This window comes from Diabrotica virgifera, chromosome 8 (genome assembly GCF_917563875.1).
Source record: "Diabrotica virgifera virgifera chromosome 8, PGI_DIABVI_V3a".
NCBI classification, from domain to species: Eukaryota; Metazoa; Arthropoda; class Insecta; order Coleoptera; family Chrysomelidae; genus Diabrotica; species Diabrotica virgifera.
Genome location: NC_065450.1, coordinates 123,342,449 through 123,365,081, shown reverse-complemented (window position 1 = coordinate 123,365,081; position 22,633 = coordinate 123,342,449). Strand labels below are relative to the sequence as shown.

General features: G+C 33.4%; 2 protein-coding genes across 4 annotated transcripts in view; one reads left to right on the top strand and one right to left on the bottom strand.

The window, feature by feature from the left end:
- Positions 1-22,633, bottom strand: part of LOC126889823 (cold shock domain-containing protein E1) — a 193,313-nt gene that overhangs the window by 77,345 nt on the left and 93,335 nt on the right. For both annotated transcript variants that reach the window (XM_050658499.1, XM_050658500.1), the window contains exons 7-8: positions 18,091-18,407; positions 5,899-6,143 (exon numbers count right to left, since the gene is read on the bottom strand). In XM_050658499.1, the coding sequence (XP_050514456.1) occupies positions 5,899-6,143; positions 18,091-18,407 (562 nt within the window). The remainder of the gene's footprint in view (positions 1-5,898; positions 6,144-18,090; positions 18,408-22,633) is intronic.
- Positions 6,363-22,633, top strand: part of LOC126889825 (ataxin-3-like) — a 157,079-nt gene continuing 140,808 nt past the window's right edge. Inside the window, exon 1 of one of the 2 annotated variants that reach the window (XM_050658504.1) lies at positions 6,363-6,489. The gene's annotated coding sequence lies outside the window, so the exon portion shown is untranslated. The remainder of the gene's footprint in view (positions 6,490-22,633) is intronic. The other variant, XM_050658507.1, reaches the window with a different exon arrangement.

Genomic DNA, 22,633 nt, shown 5'->3' with positions numbered 1-22,633 from the left:
TTGGTTGGGCACGATGTTAGATTTACTGTAGTCTTCATTCTAACATCTTCGGCGGATTGCATTCCAACACACTTCAAATGAACAGTAGATCGACATCCGTCACACATTGTTGTTGGCGTAGACCCTAAAGCTGATCGACAATTCTGGCAATCACTCATATTTAAAGCTGTTTGACCTTGGTAACGATAAACAATTATTGACTAACCTGTTTATACGGCAGAACAGCTTCCAGATATCTTCTAATTACTCGCTTAATTTATGTTGCACAGTTTTTAATTTTTCACAATATTACCACTATAATTAGACGATTAAATTGATGCCAATTAAACAATACAAAAATAACTATTTCCTTGCAAAAATAGCAAATAACTACGAGCGATTTTAAAAACGTTCTACACAGTACCGTGTTTTCTTGCTGTATCTTGCTAAAAATGACACCTTTTCGGACGGTTTCTTGCGAATACCTTAAACATTATGCATCTAATGAAAAAAATTGTATAAAACTTTTTTGTAGCTTATGAAAAATCAAAGAGATTCGTTTCTTCTTAAATTTTCTAGTTATGATACAAAAAGAGATATGGTAGGTGAAGAGATTTTTTTGGTGCATGCTCACATCGGTGTATTCAACTTGAAATAACAGAGAAACGGTCGATTTTAGATGTATAATGCTACCAATACCTTTTAGAGTTCTTGAAAAAACTTTTAAAACGAGCAATATTAAATGTCGAATGTTACATTCAACCTAAGCGCGATGTGCTGGAAAATATTGATGACTAATGTATTTTCAGAAAAAATGGGAAGTATATTTTTAATCCCTCATCCATCAGAATTTAAATACATCATTTTCCTTCTACAATACTTTTTATTATAGTGTTATTTCTATGTTCAAAAAGTTGGACGGGTTTAAAATGAATGGTTTTTGAAAAAAATAAGATCAAATTATAGGGCATTTTTAAATTTTTTTAAAAATCTTTCTTTTTCTCCATGTAACTAGAAAATGATAAGGGATACAGAAAAAAGATACTGAACAAAAATGTAGGGTTTTTTTAGATAAAAATTCTGTTTTTGTATTTCATTACTATATCTCTTATTGTTTTCAAGTTCCAGGGAGAAAAAGGAATATTTTTAAGAAAATTTAAAAATGCGCTCTATAAGCTGATTTTTTTTTTAAAAAACCATTCATTTTAAACCCGTCCAACTTTTTGAACATGGAAATAACACTATAGTAAAAGGTATAGTAGAAGAAAAACGATGCATTTAAATTCTGGTGGATGAGGGGTTAAAATATACTTCTCATTTTTTCTTAAAATACATTACGTCATCAATTTTTTTGCAGCATATCTCGCTTAGTATGAATGTAATCGACATTTAATATTGTTCATTTTAAAGGCCTTTTCAAGCACTACAAAAGGTATTGGTAGCATTATACACCTAAAATCGACCGTTTCTCTGTTATTTCAAGTTGAATACACCGATTTGAGCATGAACCAAAAAACAAACTCTTCTCACCTACCATATCTCTTTTTGTATTATAACTAGAAGATTTATGAAGGAACGAATCTCTTTTTTTCTTATAAGCTACAAAAATGTTTTATATAGTTTTTTTTAGTAATATGCATAGTTTTTAAGGTATTCGCAAAAATCCGTCCGAAAAGGTGTCATTTTTTAATGAAAATGACCAATTTTCAACCACGAATAACTCAAAAAGTATCGAGTTTTCAAAAAAATATATACAACAGTTTTTGCTTTAGTTCCGTGGTTATTTTAACCAAAAAATTTTCCAAACCCGAGAAGGGGTGGAAACCAACCCCAAGATAAAAGAGCACATCGGCATAGGGTAGACCAGTGCTTCCCAAACTGTGCGCCGCGGCGCCCTGGGGCGCCGTGGCTCGACTACAGGGGCGCCGCGAAAGTTTTCTTCCAATATTAGACATAATCACATAATTACCTTCAAGTATTAAACATTAAATTAAAGTTGTTATGACAACTTTTTAACTTTTAAAATATACCTATATAAAAATTTTTCCCATGATAAACGAGTTCAGTTATTAGTAATTTTATTTGATGCCGACAATATATCCTCGATATTTTAAATTCCACGAAACAATTCTCTTACTACTGTAAATTGACTTCGGACCGACAGGCCATAAATCACTGCCGGTCGGCAAATACAATCGTCTCTTTGCACGTGCATATTTTAAAACTATGAATTTTTACTTATCTAAATTTTAGTTAGTTGAATTTGTAGTTTCATACTGTTCGCATCGTTTCATTTATCAGTGTGAATATAAACAGGGTTGTTTCACCTACTTGTGTACAAAAGTTGCTGTAAAAATGGAAAAGTTTTTGAATTTAAATAAACAAGGTGGTTCTAAAAATAAAGTGGATGCACCACAAACTAGTGGTAGAGTCGTGAAGAAACGAAAATACCGTAAATATGATGACAGCTATTTGGATTTTGGCTTTACATCAACAAACGTCAATGATGAAGAGAGACCACAATGTGTATTGTGCCTGAAACTTATGGCTCCAGAATGCATGCTTCCAAGTAAGTTAAAACGCCACTTGGAAGCCAATCATCCAAACTTTGCTGACAAACCTCGTAGCTTTTTTACCAGGAAGTTAAATGATTTGAAGCAACAAAAAGGTAACTTTTCCAAGCATTAGTCGATACCTAAAAATGCTTTGCTGGCATCATACAAGGTTGCGTATAAAGTTGCAAAGTGTAAAAAGCCCCACACAATCGCAGAACAATTAATTCTACCGGCTGCTGTAGATTTGGTAAACATTATGATCGGAGAATCTGCGGGAAAACTTCTTTCAGCGGTGCCTTTATCTAACAACACCATCAGTCGCAGAATTCAGCGTATGGCGGAGGATCTTAATGATCAAATAATTGAAAAAATAAAAGAAAGTGAATTTGCGTTACAGTTGGATGAGGCAACAGATTCTAGTAAAGAGGCACACTTGATTTGTTACATAAGGTTCTTGGATGATAATACCATTGTGGAGGATCTTCTGTTTTGTAAAAAAATCACTGCAAGTACAAAGGCGCAAGACTTGTTCGAGATCCTGAATACATTTGTGGTTGAAAACAATTTGGAGTGGACAAAGTGCGTTGGTGTTTGCACTGATGGTGGTCGTTCAATGTCTGGCCGTTATGGAGGATTACAGGCGCTTGTTCGAAACAAACCTCCGGATTCAGTATGGACCCATTGCATCATTCATAGAGAAGCGCTTGCATCAAAGAATCTCGAGTCCTTCACTAAATTTGGTCTTAGAACGTGTGGTAACTGTGGTAAATTATGTAAAAACTAGGCCGGTGAAAGCAAGGTTTTTCAAAAAAATGTGTGAGGATATGGGTGCAGAACACACGTCTCTGTTATACTACTGCCACTCACGATGGCTCTCTCGTGGTAATGTTTTGTCTCGTACGTTCCAATTACGGCAAGAAATGTACATTTTTCTTGAAGAAGAAAAACACCAGTATGCCAAGTACTTTGTAGAAACGGATTTTTTGATTCAACTAGCATACTTATGTGATATCTTTGAAAAGTTAAATGCGTTGAATCTCTCCCTGCAAGGCCACAACACGCACATTTTAAAATTGGCGGAGAAGATTTCAGCTTTCAGAAAAAAATTAGAAGTATGGAAGAGAAAAATTAATGATAATAATATCAATGATTGTTGTCCCTTGTTGCAGGAGTTTATTATCTCCAATGAAGTTAATATCTCTTGCAATATTAAATCTATTTTTGCGGATCACTTATCAGAGCTTATCAAATGGTTCGAAAAATACTTTCAAGCTGATAATATCGACCAGTTTGCATGGATTCAAGATCCATTTAGAGCGGAAGCTCCTTCTGAATTTACTTCTTTAGAAGAAGAAAATCTCATTGATTTGGCTTGCGACAATACGTTGAAGACAAAGTTTGGCTGCACGGAACTAACTGATTTTTGGATATCAGTAAAAGATGAATATCCGCTGCTGAGTGGTAAAGCTCTGCGCATCTTAATTCCATTTGCAACATCCTATTTGTGCGAAGCTGGGTTTTCGGCGGTCGCTGTAATAAAAAGTAAATACCGTGCGAAAATTAACGTGGAACAAGAAATGAGGGTAGCTGTGTTAAGTTTGATTCCGAGATTTGAAAAGTTGTGTAACGAACAAGAACAAGCTCATTTATCCCATTAATTACTCTAATCATTTTTTCAATAAATTGTTTGTGAATTTAAAGTATGTTTCATTATTATTAAATTAACCTAACCATATTAACTACAGTTAAAGTTAGACGTTAAATCAATATTTTGACTCAGGGCGCCGCGGAAAAATTCTAGTTTATTAACTAACTTTGGGAACCACTGGGGTAGACTTTGAATTAGGACATAAGAAGAGGCTATTCCCAAAATTTCATTAAAATCCATGCAGTAGGATAGAATTCGGAGGTAATATCCTATTCTTGCTCCCATTGACTAGCGTATTGGTGGAAATTTTGAGTAATTATCGAAAAACCAAAATTTTCAAAGTTCACTTTTTTAACAAATTGAAGGGTCTCAGGTGCAGAATCCACCAAAAATGGTAAACAGTAATTTAAATCTGAGACTATTCGTTTTGAAAGTTCTTTCTGGTACATCCTTAATCTGCGACTTTTTCAATTAATAAGACCGCAGACGACGAATATAGAAAACGAAAAGGAAACGATCACATTCCGCTTTCATTCGTCTAGGAAAAAAAGGACAGAAGAGGAACTTTCAGTACTCAAATCCGAGTAAAGATAGAAAAATAATAAATGATGGTTTTGCCTGTTTTCGATTCAGAGGGATGCACACCCGCTGGACAGGCTGTTTCTACCATTGCAGGCGTCATCAGCAGCGTTCGTTAGCGTGCACTCCTCTGAATCGAAAAATAGCTGGACCATCAATTTAAAGGGAATCTGAAAGGTAATTCAAATTCTCCATTAGGACGCGATACAGCGACATCTCTTAACAAATTGAAGAGTCTCAGATGCAGAATCCACCAAAAATGGTAAATAGTAATTTAAATCTGAGACTATTCGTTTTGAAAGTTCTTTCTGGTACATTCTTAATCTGCGACTTTTTCAATGAATAAGACCGCAGACGACGAATATAGAAAACGAAAAGGAAACGATCACATTCCGCTTTCATTCGTCTAGGAAAAAACAAGCAAAATCATCATTTATTATTTTTCAATTTTTTAGTTTTTCGGCTATACTGGGCGGTGTATATGTCCGATCCTGACCACTTAGGCACCGTTTAAAAGCTGGCGCTACCGAATTGGTATATCTGCAGTTCTCATATCTCTCTTTGAACCTGAGATACATTCATCCAAAAAATATGCCTTGTTGAACCTACCAACTCATATAACTGGCTTATGGGTGGTCAAATGTCACAAACTACACCGGTTCTGAATTTTCCACATCCCTTCTCTCTAAACATACAAATAAAAATTTCAGAAGTGTGTAATTTTTTCACACTCATACACACACACACCCACAAACGTCTTCAATTAAATTGCGTCAAATTTCTGAGCTCTGTGACTTTGAATGGTATAAGCGATTTTTAAAATTAGACATGCGATCGAAAGGTATTGACCAATACTATCAGAAGCCACAGAGGTCTGACTTAGATTTTCGAAATTTTTGGGGGTTTTGAAGACAAGCTCGAAAAACAGACACCAAATGGGGAGGACCGTAAAACCCACACACTTGGACCAACATGGAAGTTTGAAATATAGAATTGGTGGGTTTATTCCTAAAGTTTAACATGGATCAGTCAGAAAAAAAGACAGAATCGAAAACTTCGGGTATGTATAGTGTCGCATATACATGCAATAATGCATGTAGGGGAGGGCGCAACAAAATAAATATAATTCTAACTTACCTGGTGGTAACCATTTCATTCTAATGGCACTTTGTCGATTGTTAGAAAACATACTCGAGCTTGTTTGATCTTGAACCACAGTAAATTCAAACTCGTCGTTAACTTGCACTTCGTTGGTGCGTTCTACATCTAGTATTTCATTAAAATGGAAAAACAGCCTTGCCTCCCTCTCGACACATTTTAAGAAACCAAAACCTTCCTTTACGGAGCACACCACGCCCTGTTCTCGTTTCTCTCCTGATACCCTAAACATTATAAAAAATTATTGTTGATATTCTTCGAAATGGCTTCGAAATATAAACTGATTTGACAGTTACGATATATACACTTCTTAATAATATTAAGTACCAAACATTACAATGTGTATTTTTTATCATTTCCCAATTGATAATCTCGATAATGATTAATCTCAAATAAACTGTTATCTATCTGATAAACAATCTTTTTATGAGTATACATTTTTTTCTGCTAAATCCTAATCTTAAGACTAATGATTATTTTTACTGACGTTTGGCTGAAATTCACACAAATATTCTACAGATGTTTTTGATAATTTATGATACTCACAGTATTGAAACCCACTTATGTAAGGTAAGTAGTTAAATTGCTGGTGATATTATTTTTTGGGTTAGTGTTAAGGCCGTATGACACTATGCATTTTCTTGTATCATTTATTATATCGTTTCTTGCATACATTTGTGCCCTGTATGACACTATGCAAGTTCTTTTACCGAAAATTGTATGTAATTCGGTCGAAATTTTGTTTCGACACCCTGTGTCATGTTACATTGGTATGGTAATACTGCGTCTACAGCTGATTTTATAAATATTTTAACCAACATTTTTATGTTGACTGTTTGATAAGGTTGATTATTTGTGTTTTTATTTTGTTTTGATATTTGTGCTAAAATATTTGCATTAGAATTAACTTCATTTTGATCCAAATTAGGAATTATTGTATTTTCAATTATTTGTATGGGAAATAAGCCACAATTAAAATGAAAAAAATAATTTTATTAACGTTTCGACGCCCAAATCGGGTGCCGTTGTCAAAATACAAAATATTACTAAAATAAACTAAAGTGTTGTTGCTAAGCAAAAAAATTCTTCTAATAATTTATTTAATCTCACTCATTTATATTGGCAATTCAGACATATATTATACATTTTAAAGTAGAAGACTTTAAAATGATATTGCCAATATTTATGAGTTGCGTTCCTGGGACGACTTACTGAAAGATAGTTCATTCGATTACATGAAATTAACCCCAACTCAAGAATATAATATAATAAACTATATAAGAATATAATATAATTATAATATAATATATAATATAATAAATATATATATAAATAAATATAAATAAAATATAAATAAATATATAATATAATAAATAAGAATATAATATAATATATAAGAATATAATATAATAAACTCAAGAATATAATATAATAAACGATCAAGAAGAGACAATAAAATTTTTTTCATTTTAATTGTGGCTTATTTCCCATACAAATAATTAATCATAAAAATGCCACAAGGAAATAGCTTCAGAACAATATTGTATTTTCCTCTATTAAAAAATTATGCAACACAATGCAAGCTAAAGTTATAGTTTGAACTTTACTAGGAGCTAAATTTATGGTTAGTAGTAGAACAGTAGTCCATATTAAGTATCAATAAAAACACAAATAATACAAAAACACAAATAAAATCATCAAGACATAAATCATACGATGGCATTTTCAGCCGCCAATATGACATTAATGTTTTGCGTTTTTGCGCACAAATTGGCGCATTTTTGTACAAGAAACTGTAGCGGACACAAACTATACCCTTGTATGACACTATCCATTTTTTTTGTTATATCAGAAACTATATAAGAAATGGTACAAGAAAATGCATAGTGTCATACGGCCTTTATATAAGTTATTGACTATTTCAGGATTATTGATAAGAAAATGATTTAAGTCTATTAGTATGCAACTGGCAGCTCATTACAAATGCAATTCTTCAAATATGTTCTGTTAGTGCACGTATGGTTGCTTATATAGACGGCCTGTAGGTTGACAAGTGTTAGGATTATAGTTAAGACTCACCCGGGGAACCGGTACGAATTATGTTAAAACTCATGTTCAAACCAGAATAAATATACACACATCAAAATAATCTAGGGGACACAAACAAAATGCGAGATTACAAAAGGGTTTCAAATAATTTATTTCAAATATTTAAAAAAGAAGTTATAAACAATGGTCCCGAATATAAAATAAACATTTTTTTCTTAGAATTATCGTAATATATCTTAAAAAAATTAAGAGAGAACTCCATAAGTAAAAAATGGTAACCTAAGAAAATAAAAAACTAATTTGTTGCCCCTCAACTTCCAACAAAGTAGTCTTTAGGTTAAGTTAGTGTAGTGTATGACCTCCACGGTTATTAATAACTACCCTACATTTGTTAGGCTAACTCATGATCAGATGGTCAGTGTCTTGCTGCGGTATTCTGCTCCACTCCATTAAAAGGCCATCAAACAGTTGCTGTCTTGTATTGAACGCAATATTTTATTGTAAAATGCATCTGCCCAATATGTCCCATACATACTCAATTGGGTTTAAATCTGGCGATTATGCAGGCCATAATAAAACCTCAATTTCATTATCTTCTAGGAATGTTTGCAAGACCCTGGCAATATGTGGACACGCATTGTCGTGCAATAATTGAAATTGGGAAATAGCTTATTATGCAAAGGGTACAACAATAGGTTCGAGAATAATATCGCGGTAGTCTGTTGCGTTTAGAAACCATTCCAGACAAACGAGATTGGTTCTTCCACCAAGAGTGATGCCACCTCATACTATGACAGCCCTGGGCACTAAGGCTATCTTCTCCCGGTGAGGGTGGTTATCCCTTATCCGAGGGGTGGAATAATTGATACGCTTTTACTTGTTGAGTTGTTTTATTTACACTCACATAAGCATAAGCTGGTAGCACCGCACCCAAAGAACATCTCGTGTAGAAAGAGACACTATCTTTAATGTGGAAATATTACGTCTGATCACCAAAATAGAATGACGAATGTCTGCTATAATAATATGAATTCCCTTGTTATAGTTTTACTGTTTATATATTTAGAAATGCCTATTCAGCATCGACCATGAAAAGTGTTTATAATTGACTCTGCAATTATTAGTTGAATCGTGATCTAGGATAACAATATTTATATAATCGAATGAAGGTTGTAATATTGTTATGATGACATAAATAACTGAAAGTAATTATCGTAGATAATTACAGGGTGTTTTTAAGATATATCTACTGAGTACAGATGAATTCTTGTACACCTTCCCTTTTTAGGAATTTTCCGACTACGGGGAGGGAAATTTGCAAGTCGTGCTACCAACCCATACTGTGTTGTAATCAATACAAAAAAATTTATTTTATATACAAACTTCCTAAGCCTACGCAAATACATAAATAATATAAAATGTTCGTTTAACAACATTGTTTCGTAACACTTGTCACTCACTGTGTTTTCGGATTGTAAGCATATAATCTATTCTTATGTATTTCCTTGATTTTATTGTTTTCTATTCTGATTTTACAATTAACGTTATTTACTTCTGTTATCGTGAAAGGACCTACATAAAGACTATCAAACTTACCATTCTCTTCCCTTTTTACAAGGACTAGGTCTCCTCTTTTAAAGTGTTGTGGTGTTGCTTTGAGCTTATTCTTTTCTTGCCGCTCTTTTTTGTGTTTTAATAAGAAGGTTGTGGCTCTCTCGTGTGCGCTTTGTAGTTTGTATCGTAACTCATTGTAGTAGGCATCTATATTGTAACATGGTTGAATCTCCTGTGTAAGGTCTTCCGGTAGGTTAACCTTCCTGCCATATAACAGTTCGAACGGTGTGTATCCATGATACGCGTTAGGGGTTGTATTGTAGCAGTATGTGAACATTCTGCAACACACATCCCAATTTTCTCTGTCTTCGTCTATGAATGCTCTTACGTACTCGTTCAACGTTCTGTGTAGTTTTTCACAACTTCCAATGGACTGTGGGTGGTATGCCGTTGAAAAGTTGTGTTCTATTTTTAATAGCTTTGTTAATTCCTGCATTACTTCGTTCTTATACTCTGTGCCTTGGTCTGTTCTTATTTGTTTCATGAGTCCGTATGTTGGTATGAAATGATCAAAGATTCCTCTTGCTATTGTCTCTGCTTCTTTATTGCACACTGGTATGCTGACCGCGTATTTTGTCAGTTCACACAACATTGTGATACAGTATTTATTACCTTCATTACTTCTCGTGAATGGACCTATTGTATCTATGTATACTATGTCCCATGGTTTGGAAGATGTGTCCGATATCACGAACTCTTCGACATGTGTTCTTTTCGGTTTGTTAATTTGACATTTGTGGCATTGTTTTACGTATTTTCTTACGTCTTATTCCAAATTTTTCCATAGGAATCTTGCCTTTAGCTTCTTAATTAGTCTGTTATTCCCTACGTGTCCTCCGAACATCGGGTGATTATGGTATTCTCCTATTAATCTGTGTTTTTCTTTGTCATCTTTTATTGTTTCTGGTACTTCACATATGTATATTTCTATATTCTTCAATTTTTTATTTCCTTCTTTAATAAATACATCAATTGTGCACATTTTAAAAATAATATCATTTACGTATATTTTTACTTTACGTACTGCATTCTCTACCGCCAGCTTATCAAGCTGTACCAACGCTTGGTTTAAATCGAAATGATTCAATCCTGTGGCTATGCTTTTGCTGCATTTTATTTTGTTTTTGGCCCTAATGCTCAGTCTTGGTGAGATTAGTTTTGCTCCAAAGGACAAAATTGGTAGTCTATGCGCCTCTAAATTATTTAGTACCTTCCTTACTGTCTGTTTGGTGGCTTCTGGCTGTAGTGCGAGTTCACTTTCAGCCTTTGTTTGTCTTGCTTCTTTCTCCTTTTCTTTTGCTTGAGCTCTTGTTATAGCTAGTATATGGGCGTTGTCTATGTATAGGTTTTTTAGTTGATGCAATGTTATTCTTGAAAGGCTGTCTGCGTAGTTACTTTTCCCTGTTATATACTCTATTTCGAAGTCATATTCTTCTAGGTCTAATCTGATCCTCGTAAGTTTTGAGGTTGGTTCTTTCATTGCAAATAGGTGTGTCAAAGGTTTATGGTCTGTTTTTACTTTGAATGTTGGTGCTCCATATAGATAACATTTAAAATAATTAATTCCCCAATGAATCGCTAGTAATTCCTTAACGATTATAGGTTTATTACATTCTCCTTTACTAAAACTTCTTGATGCATATGCTATAGGTAGACCAATTCCGTTATAATCTTGACTTAGGATTGCTGAACAACTCTCATTGGATGCGTCTGTTGTTAAGATAAACTGTTTGTTGAAATCGGGATATTTTAAAATTGGTGGTTTCGTCAGAGATGCTTTAAGCTTTTTGAATGCTTTTTCACACTCCTCGGTCCACGAAAATTCTACTCCTTTCCTCGATAATTTGTTGAGTGGTCTGCATATTTCGGCAGATTATTTATTATATTTATGGATTATTACTTGAAATAATTGCTCTTGCTATGAATATTCCTGGTTGTATTTCTTGCTGTTCCACTATCCTGTCTTTCTTTAACGTTTGAAAAATTTTTACGATTCTGTAAATTTCACATCTAGGCGGTATTATTATGGTGTCATTGTCTATATTATCCAGAATTTTCGTACTAATGTAACAATCGTTGTCCTCTTTAATGTGCATTTTAAGGTTTGCGTAACCTAGTATACATTGAAAGTTAGAAATAAAGTCTCTCCCAATGATTCCGTCTGTTGGAATTGGAAAGTTAGGTTCTACCAATTGAAAGATGTGTTCGAATCGAGTTCCTTTTACTTCGAGTGTTGTCTCAACTTCTCCCATTGTTTGCAACTCTCCTTTAGTGACTCCTTTTATTTTCGCCTTTGTGTTTGGTTTCACCTGTTCCTTCATAAAATCTTGTGAACATTTTAGTATTGAAATGTCAGCTCCTGTGTCTATGATAAAAGTGCTTGTGTTTTCAAGAATTCCTGTTTTCATTCGTACAAAGTTCGTTAGGTTTAGGTCGAAGTTGTAAATGTTATATTTTATTTCTGCCTGTGTGCTTCCAACTTCTTGTTCATTCAAAACCCCAACTGCTGGTTTTCTTGCTCTTCTTGACTGTCCTCTATTTCTAGTAACCATACATTCCTGTTACGTCCGCCTCTCTGGTTTCCTCTGTATGTTTGATTGTTAAATTGTCTGTATCCTCTGTTCGAATAATTTCGTTGATTGTCCGTTGCTTCTCCTTCGTTCCGTTGTCCGTAGTTATTTCTTCTTCCTCTGTCATATTTGTTATGGTATCCTCTTCTGTATTGCTGCTGTCCTCTCCTATTCTCGTAGTTTGTCCTATAATTTAAGACTCTTCCTTGTGCATTTTCTTCAGTCGTATCGATCGACAAAAATTTAGATACTACTTCCTGCGGTGATGTAAAGTTACCTGCTTCCAGTATTAGCTTAGCTTTCTCTGCATTAGCGTTTCGTTTCATTGTTGTTACTACTGCTTCCGTCGTATATTTCTTTGCTAAGTCAAGTGGCATTCCTTCCGCTATGTATGCTACTTTTAATTGTTCTGCTAACTCTTCCACTTCAGATGCGTACACTGCTGCATCTCTATGCCCTTGCCTTTTTTTGGCTAATTTGGCTATTAAATTCTTCGGATTATCACCTTTTAATTCTTTCTTTAGTGCTTCAGCTATCCGTGGAATTGTATCTTCTGTGGTTATTAGGTTCCTAGCCTTATTGGTGAGTCGCGTTTTTATTAGCGTTACAGCTGTGTCTTCATGACCTTCTGCCAATTTTCCAAGTAGTTCTAATGCGTCTAAAAATGGTTGTAATTTCCCTGCGCTTCCATCGAACTCGTTGGGCAATATTTTGCTTGCGATATTCAAAAATTCATTGATTGTGAAAGCCATGTTTAATATTGTTATATCTTGTTTTATGTCACCTTTTTTCTCTTTTATTTCGTCGTTAATTATTTCTTCTTCTCCTTCCTCGTCGCTTTTTCCTTCTTCTATTTCCTCATCGCTTTGTTCCTCTTCAACTTCCTTGTCGATTGGTTGATGTATTGAACTTGGAACCACTGTTCTCACATTTACTGCTTGAAATGATCGTATAACTTTGTCTCTGATTTTTCCAAAATATTTGTTGCACGATTCCCTTTGTTTGTCCGAAAGTGCTTCCCAGTTTTTCCTAGTCAATTGCGTGAACTTGTTATAAGCTTTAATTAGCTGTGTCGTCACTTCTTCCTTTATGTCCTTAGATTTCGGAACTTTTTTCTTTAAGACTCTTCTGCTTTGCCTGTCTATTTCTTGTGCAATTTCCTCAACTATTTTGACAAAATCTTCCCAAGTAACTTTGTTGCTACTCATTTATACATAATTTTTTTTTCTTTTTTCCAGCTTCTGCACTTCTTAGCGAAAATATAAATTCGATAGTCTTACGGTGTATATAGATATGTAGTATATAGATATATAGTAAAAAAAATATCGAGATAAAATAATACGTCAATATATGGTAAAAATATGTAAAAATTGCAGTAGCAATAAAAATTCAAAAATAAATAACGTTATATTAACCCTTGTAAATAAGTAGTTAGAATAATAATTTAAATGTATTATGCATATAGCGTATATTTGTTATATATCGTATATTTATTTCGATAGGTATATTTACGATAGCAAATATTAAAATCATAAAAATTGCAAAAATGTACTAAAAATCAGTAGTCAAATAATAAATGAATAAAAGTCAGCAAGGATAAAGTATACGTTGATAAATATGAAAAAATCATATAAAATTGTATCATTGCGTCCTATAATAACTTAATATGAGGGTAAAAAAAAGATCTTTGTATATTGATAAATATTGGTAATAGAATAGAATAATTAAGTAAAAATAGGTAAACTTGAAACATATATTAATGTAATTAAGGTAGCACATAATGTTTATACTTTATACTTTATATTAATCAGGAAATACCACAAAAATAGCTAATATGGACTTACCACTTTTACACGTCTTTGTTCGTATCACAAGTCCTCGCTGCACGTTCCATAGCATTGTCCATTTTCCATTGTCCCACGATGTTCCATCTCCATACCATTCCATTCAGCTCCATGTCAGGCCTGATCTCTACATCCTTTTCTGCATACCACACTGTTCTAGGGTGGTCGAGGTGCAAGAACATTGACGTGTTTCTTCATACCTGTCCTGTTCACCAGTCCCGAGTTCTTCCCTGGTTCTGGATCGCCATATGACAGCCCTGGGCACTAAGGCTATCTTCTCCCGGTGAGGGTGGTTATCCCTTATCCGAGGGGTGGAATAATTGATACGCTTTTACTTGTTGAGTTGTTTTATTTACACTCACATAAGCATAAGCTGGTAGCACCGCACCCAAAGAACATCTCGTGTAGAAAGAGACACTATCTTTAATGTGGAAATATTACGTCTGATCACCAAAATAGAATGACGAATGTCTGCTATAATAATATGAATTCCCTTGTTATAGTTTTACTGTTTATATATTTAGAAATGCCTATTCAGCATCGACCATGAAAAGTGTTTATAATTGACTCTGCAATTATTAGTTGAATCGTGATCTAGGATAACAATATTTATATAATCGAATGAAGGTTGTAATATTGTTATGATGACATAAATAACTGAAAGTAATTATCGTAGATAATTACAGGGTGTTTTTAAGATATATCTACTGAGTACAGATGAATTCTTGTACAATACCATTATACTGCCGCCTTGCTGTCTATGAACCTCCTGCACGATGATCAATCGTTCAGCATTGCCAGATCGTCTCCAAATTCTTGTTCGTCTCGTATTTGGTGCAAATCCAAATCGAGACTCACATATGAACAAAGTAGAGGCCTACTCACGTCTAACCCAATTTGCGTGTTCTTGTGCCCACTGAAGTCGATGAGCGCGATTTCCTCTGTATAACACAGGCGCTCTCACAGGTCAACTGGCATTTAAACCTACTTCATACAGTTGACTTCTAATAGTTTGGCAACTTACAAACACCTAATGGGTCTCTTGCAGCCTTATTTGTAATTGTGATGCAGTTATAGTGAGACCAGTGAGCCAGTGTATCCTTCTGGATACACACTGTCCTCAACGCTGTGTACCGAAAAAGATACACATGGCTCGTTGTGTTCGATCGGTTGTGTCTCCTAAAAGTACACACTTTCTTAAGTTTTTATATGTAGAAAATAATGTTATGGCCTCAGCCAATTTCTTGGTATAACTGGGTTTGGCCTTGGACACGTAGACATGAAAAGATAGGTTGTATGTAACTAGAAATTCATATAAACATACAAAAATAGAAAAATACGAAAATAAACTGCAAATAAATAAAAAAAATTGCTTCAGTCACCCTAAAATAACATAAAAAAACTCTATTCATCCAAAAAAAAACATTTTGGCCCAGAATGAAAATTTTGTGAACCACCCGTGGCGCTGAAAGTGTTAATCTGATTGGTTATCCTTGTACAGCCTCTATGACGTTCAGCAACATAACCAGTTTCATGAAACCTTCATCACAACCAATTAATGACATTACTTTTCATGTGGAGGACCTCAGCAACGTCTCTTTGACTTCTGCCGGGTCTAAGCATCCTGATAGCATGCCACTGCATTTCGAGATATAAATGATGTTTCTCCATTATTGGCAATAGCAAAACTAAATAAAAATCCGGAGAGACATGGAAAATAAAGTACCAATAAAGAAACATTACTTTTTATCTTATAGACAAAAACGCATATTTTGTCAAATTTTTTTATAGCCATTCTTGTCAGCATTACCGTTCAAGTTGGTACAATAATCGCAAAAACAACAAAAAATATTAAAATCATAAATGTATTTTTATACTTGCAGTTAATATTGATTTAAAGCTGTTAATATAGGTGTTCCCTAGATTATTTTGATGTGTGTATCTTAAGAGTGATAATAGCCCAGTAAATGACTGTTTTGGAGTGTAATTTTCAGGGTTAACTCCGAATTGCATGAAAATTTGGATTTAGGTCCTACTTGCCCTCCACTTCAAAATTGAATTTGTGCCGTTGGTTGCTTTTACTTGGGGGGTGACCATCACCCCTTCTCAGGGGTGAAAAAGGCACGTTTAAAACAATTTCGGAAATGACTAAATTTACTAATTCTAAGCAACTTTCGTTCTAGAGAGATTTTTAAGTACAGTCCGTCTAATTTACTTACCGCTGCACGTCATTATCTACGCTAGAGATTTAAGTTGACATAGTTGCCAAAGTATAAAAAAATCCTGAATCCATTTTAAATCAAATAGATCACATATGTAATTATTGTAAACGTGAATTATACAACAACAAAAATTAATATTCAATGTAAATAAATAAAAACTTTCGAAATAGAGAACAAGAATTAAGTTATAATCTTACGTTAAAGTAAATAATAAAAACAGTAAATATAATAAAACAAATACTTATACTAAAGAATATAAACAAATATGAAGTGTCATCACCGCAACTGTCAAATAAATGTTACCAATTTATTCTAAAATGTCACCTTCGTTCGATTACAGTTACGGCCGGTTTCACAAAGTAAAGTTAACTTGTGGTTAAGAGATAACCAGAAGTTACGTCAAAATATGCGTTTTAGTTTCAGGTCAACGGCGAAGTATGGTTAACTCACAGAATTTTTAACCAGATGTTGGAGTGGGTTACCCTTATGGGTATACCCAGAAGGGTAACAATTATGAAACTGAAACGCATATTTTGGGGTAATTTTGCGTGACCCGTCAAAATAGCCCGGTCAAAACAGCCCCGTCAAAAAAGCCCCGTCAAAATAGCCTCGACAAAATAGCCCGCAAACAAAATAGCCCCGACAAAATAGATCGCACACAAAATAGCCCCGGTCAAAACAGCCCCGGCTAAAATAGCCCCGGCTAAAACAGCCCCTTATAAACAATTACATAATTATTTATACAAGGTGTCCAAAAACATTTTTTCAATTTAAATTATTTGACAAAAAGGAAGAATGTATTTAATTTAATTTAAAATGCATTTTACTTTTACCCGAAAACAGAAAAAAATGTTTATATCATAAATTAACATTGATTTTCGCTTAACTTAAATGTTCAAACTTCCAAGAGGCAGGAAAGACAGGACTCAAGTTCTCCGAAAAGACAATTTTTATTTAATGTGGTTAAGATAAACATCTGAATATAGGATAATTACCATTTCCGAAAAAAATTTTTTTAAGGAATTATTTCATGATGAATTCTGAAGGGTGCTTTTTTTTCGGGGCTATTTTGTCGGGGCTATTTTGTCGGCGGGCTATTATTCCGCGGCTATTTTGTCTTCAGGCTATTTTGTCGGAGCTATTTTGTGTGCGGGATATTATGTCGGGGCTATTTTGTCGGAGCTTTTTTGACGGAGCTATTTTGACGGGGTACCGTAATTTTGAGGTTATCTCTTAACCACAAGTTAACGTTACTTTGTGAAACCGGCCGTTACAGTATGATCCGAGCAAATGTGCTTCATAAAAACGCTTTATAATCCATTTATACAAATTACATGAAACATATTATTGTATATTTCTTTAGGTTAACATTAATAGAAATCTTCAAATATTATTTCTACTCGTATATAATAAAATATGTCTAGTGGCTGTAATTCCAGTTTACTAGGCAAAATGATTCTAAAAAAGAACACACCTACCGCCTAAATATTTCGTGTTGGTATCATGTGACGTCACAGGCTATGACGCGGATGACGTGCAACGGTAAGTAAATTAGACGAAGTATAAGTCCATACTTTTTGAGTTATTTGCGATTGAAAACGTTTAACTTTCGACAAAAAGACACGTTTTCAGGCGGTTTTTTGTAAATAACTCAAAAAATAAATATTTTATCGAACAAAATATTTTTAGCAAAAATGCAGATTATAAAAATACGAAAAAAGGAGGTGTATTAATGAAGTCTATAAATCCAATAAAAACAAAGTTGTAGGCTCACCAAAAAATTAAGCAAATATTCAAGAAGTTATTTCCTCTGGGTGTAACACTTCTAATATCACTGAGTATATTTCAAAAAACTAATATTATGATACTTACTTAAAACTTTCGTCCAACAACAAAATATGAGTTGCTCTGTCTAGAGCATCCCTTCTATCAGTTGCAACTTGAAATTGTACCCAATCACCGTGGCGAAGGGTGAAATCACCCATTTGATCTTTTTCACTAAATGATATTTCGACTTCAGAATGATCGGGAGCTCTATACCTAATGCGGCCCGGTAATGCGTCATTTGGATTTCGTGGACCACGATCTATGGGTTTTAATACTTGGCCTTTTAGTATATCGGGCTTCAGATCTTCAAAAATTACTGTACCGGGAGGTAACCGTGTAATGTTGCAAGCTACCTCTTTTCCCTAAAAAATTATACTGGTAAGTATCACAATTGCAGAATTGAAAAATTTCCGTTGAAAATATGTTTATCTTGGCGTTCCAATTTCCACTTCGGAAATTGTTTCAAAATTAAACAAATCATTTTGTGTTATTACTTGGTAACAAAAATTTTTTATAATTTAATTTTATCTACCTCATTAACATTCACAATTCAGACATATATTATACTTAAATATTATACTTTAAGTAAGTTACTTTAAAGTATATTAAATGTTATTTTCAATAAAGTCATCTACTTTAAAATATATAATATACAGGATGGGCCAAAGAAAACAGTCCACCTCGATATTTGGCAGTAGTTATTAGATTTTAAGGAAATGCCGAAACAGGTCGATTTTTAGTTTTAAATTACAATTTTTTGATATATATATATATATATATATATTTATATATATATATATATATATATATATATATATATATTTATATATATATATATATATATATATATATATATATATATATATATATATATATATATATATATATATATATATATATATATATATTTATAAATAGATGAAATAGAGACTGTGGAAAAATCCCCTTACGAACAATTCACACATCCACCATTTCGGGCTGGGAAAAATTTTTCTAATAGAATCAAAGATCCAAACACCAGTTCTTAGAAATGTGTTTCGCCCTCTTAGAAAAATTTTTCCCAGCCCGAAATGGTGGATGTGTGAATTGTTCGTAAGGGGATTTTTCCACAGTCTCTATTTCATCTATTTGATTTCGTACGAGTGGTCGTTAAACCAATAACCTTGGATCTTTGGTTCACTGAGTGTGTTTCAAAGATCTACATCTTATATATATATATATATATATATATATATATATATATATATATATATATATATATATATATATATATATATATATATATATACTCATTAACCGATAATACGAAGCCAAAAGTTCCATATTGCCCTATTAATATGAAGCCCGCATCGACAATACGAGGCCCGACTCCGGGCTTCCTAAAGATTAACGTGTATATGTTTGAGCCTAAACTGTACGCTGCACAACGCTATCAATAACACATTTTTTTTTGGGCTTCGAATTGTCAGGGAGTATCTCCAGACATACGCCATTTAGTTCATCGATTTGATGGGTAGGGGGCGTCTCGAACATTGGGTGTATATTTATATACACATTTAATATATTTACAGCGTATTCGAAGCCCGAGTTGATTCACATACAGTACGAGTCCCGTTGAATTGGCAACATTGCTTCAAAGTATTGGCGATTGTTTTTAATACTCGAGACACCTTGTGCGGATTTAATGAGCCAGCTTTCTAAATTGTAATGGTGTTTTTTATAGAAGTATATCAAAAATATATACCGGGTGCTGCATCTCATTACGCACCATAGGAATTACAATGCAAAAATAAAGAAATACATATTCCTGCTTCCCTAATTGTTTTAGCTAAAAAGTCCATAAGACTTTTTTTGTAGCAAATTACTTTTTATATCAGATGGCATTCTCAAAAAACGAATTATTTTAGTCGTGGAGTGAAAATTGTCGAAAATATCTTCCCCTTTCCATCACCTATTTGAGTTATTAAGGAACAATCAACACCTTTTTTTAAAAATTTCAAAGATCTGTGATATTTGTTGGCACAAGATTATCGTCAATTTATCACACTAAAATAACTGCAAAATGATTTATTTATTTTAAATGATTTAATACTATAATAATACTAATACTTAATACACTAATCATAAAATTTAACATACAACACAGTTTTAATATTTAATTAAAGCAAGTGCTCGAATATTCCACCATTTTAACTAAACAATACACTAATCTATTGTAAAATTCTCTACGAACGTTAGCCAATATTCGAGGAGAAGTTTTTCTACATTCTTCGCATATACTATTTTTAAGTTCTTCTAGTGAATTTAACTTTTTTTCGGAATAAATCCTGGTTTTCAAATGCCCCAAAAAAAAAAAATCGTTTGGGGCAAGATCTCCAGACCTAGGGGCCTCTTAATTTGGCAATTTGGTCCAATAATACAATCATTAAAACAATTGTTGAGAAATTCTTTTACAGTCTGGCTATTATGGGCAGGACATCCGTCCATTTGGAACCACACCTCGTGGTCTTCTCGGACAACCTCTGCCAAAGCAGGCAAAATGTCTTTCTCTAATAACATTATAAAACGTTCTGCAGTTAGATTTTCCTCGTAGAAAAAGGGCCCAATTAAGTGATAACCTATTATTCCCAACCAGACTTTGTCTTCTTCGGGTACTGGGTGCGTGTTTCTAGAAAAAGCTGCGGTTTTTCAGTAGCCGATATCCTACAATTTTGTATATTGGGTTCATTGTTCAGAGTGAAAGTACATTCGTCCGTAAAACAGATATTTTTTAACTACGAAAGAAAACCTTCAGCAAGAGAGCGGCCAACAATATGTGCCATTTGCTTCAAAGACGTTATTACTCATTTTACCAGACACCTTTTCAGGCACCATCCAGATAATAAGGAAGTTCAGTTAATCAAATCTCTAAAGCCCAAAAGTAAGGAACGTATGGAACTTGTAGCTGCTTTAAGAAAACAAGGATATTTTATTCTACAAACAGAAAAAAATATTACACGCCCTGTTAAATCTTCAAAAAAACTAGATCCAAAATACTTTGTTTGTAGTCATTGTCTGGGACATTACACTAAAGAGTTTTTAAGCAAACACGTTAAAAGCTGTAAAAATAGGTCATCGTCAAACCCAAAGAATTGTTTATCTGCTTCACAAACTTTTATGGCGATGGTAATGTGAAAAACTCAACTTTTTTACAAAATGCTCGAATTAAAGACGAAGTATTCAGTATCATGCGTCCTGATGACATAAGTGAAGCAGTAAAGAATGATGCCCTAATCTGTATGTACGGCGAAACTCTTCTCTCAAAACATAAAAGGAAACAAATAATTAATGTTATTTCGAATAAAGTGAGAGAGTTGGGCCGTTTAATTAATACATTAAAAAAATCATATGATATTAAAAATTTATTTGATGCCTTGAAACCAGAACTATTTAATTACCTAATACTTGCTACCAAAGAAATAAGTGGTTATAGTGTAGAGAGTAAAAGCTTCAAATCACCATCACTAGCGTTGCATATGGGATCCAACTTAAAAACGGTTTGTGATGTAGCATACAAACTAGTTCTAGAAAAAAAAACGTCTTCCTGGTATAGAATGGATCGATCAGAAAATTGAAAAAACCGAAATTAAAGATCTAAAAAAGTTAATTGAGGGTCACTGGTGTAACGAACTGTCTAGTTTAGCTTTGAAAACCCTTAAAGAGAAACACTGGGAAAAGCCTTTGCAATTGCCACTAGCAAGTGATACAGGGTGTTTCATTGGGAAACTAAAATACTTTAATTGTAAATAGAGGTCACCGAGGCGGTTCTAGGTATACTACATTTTTTGCCCTACCGGCTTTTATAACCGAGTTACAGGGTGTTTTATCGATTTTGCAAATTTTTTCATAAGTAATAACTTTGGAACCACCCTGTATATTTTTTTGATATTTGGTACACATGTGTATCATCCAAAACCCAAACGACCGACAAACTAATCACAAGAAAAATCCAGGTCCGGATTAACAAAAAATTATAAAGTAATTGTGACCTTAAAACAACACCCTGTATATTGAAATTCTGAAAATCTGTTTGCATATTTGAAAAGAGCACAAAAAACTAAGTCTAATTGTTCGCTTCAATTTTTCGGCCAGACTATTTTATGACTTTAATTTTAAAATTATATTGAATTTTTTAAGAACTCTGACATTAAAAAGAAGCTATTGTTAACTTTTAATTATAAATTATTAAAGCTATTGAATAAATACTCATTTTAAAATTAATCAATACTTATTTACCACATTGGAACGACCCTATTAATCACAAGAAAAATCCAGGTCCGGATTAACAAAAAAAAAAGTAAAGTAATTGTGATCTTGAAACAACACCCTGTATATTGAAATTTTCAAAATTTGTTTGCACATTTGAAAAGACCACAAAAATCTGAGTTTATCGGTTTGCTTTATTTTTCGTGAAGGAAATTTAATGACTTTAATTTTGAAATTAAATATATTGATAATTTTAAGAACACTGAAATTGAACAGCAGATTTTTAAAGCACTTTTAACAATAAATTATTAAAGTTATTAAATAAATACCCATTTTAAAAATA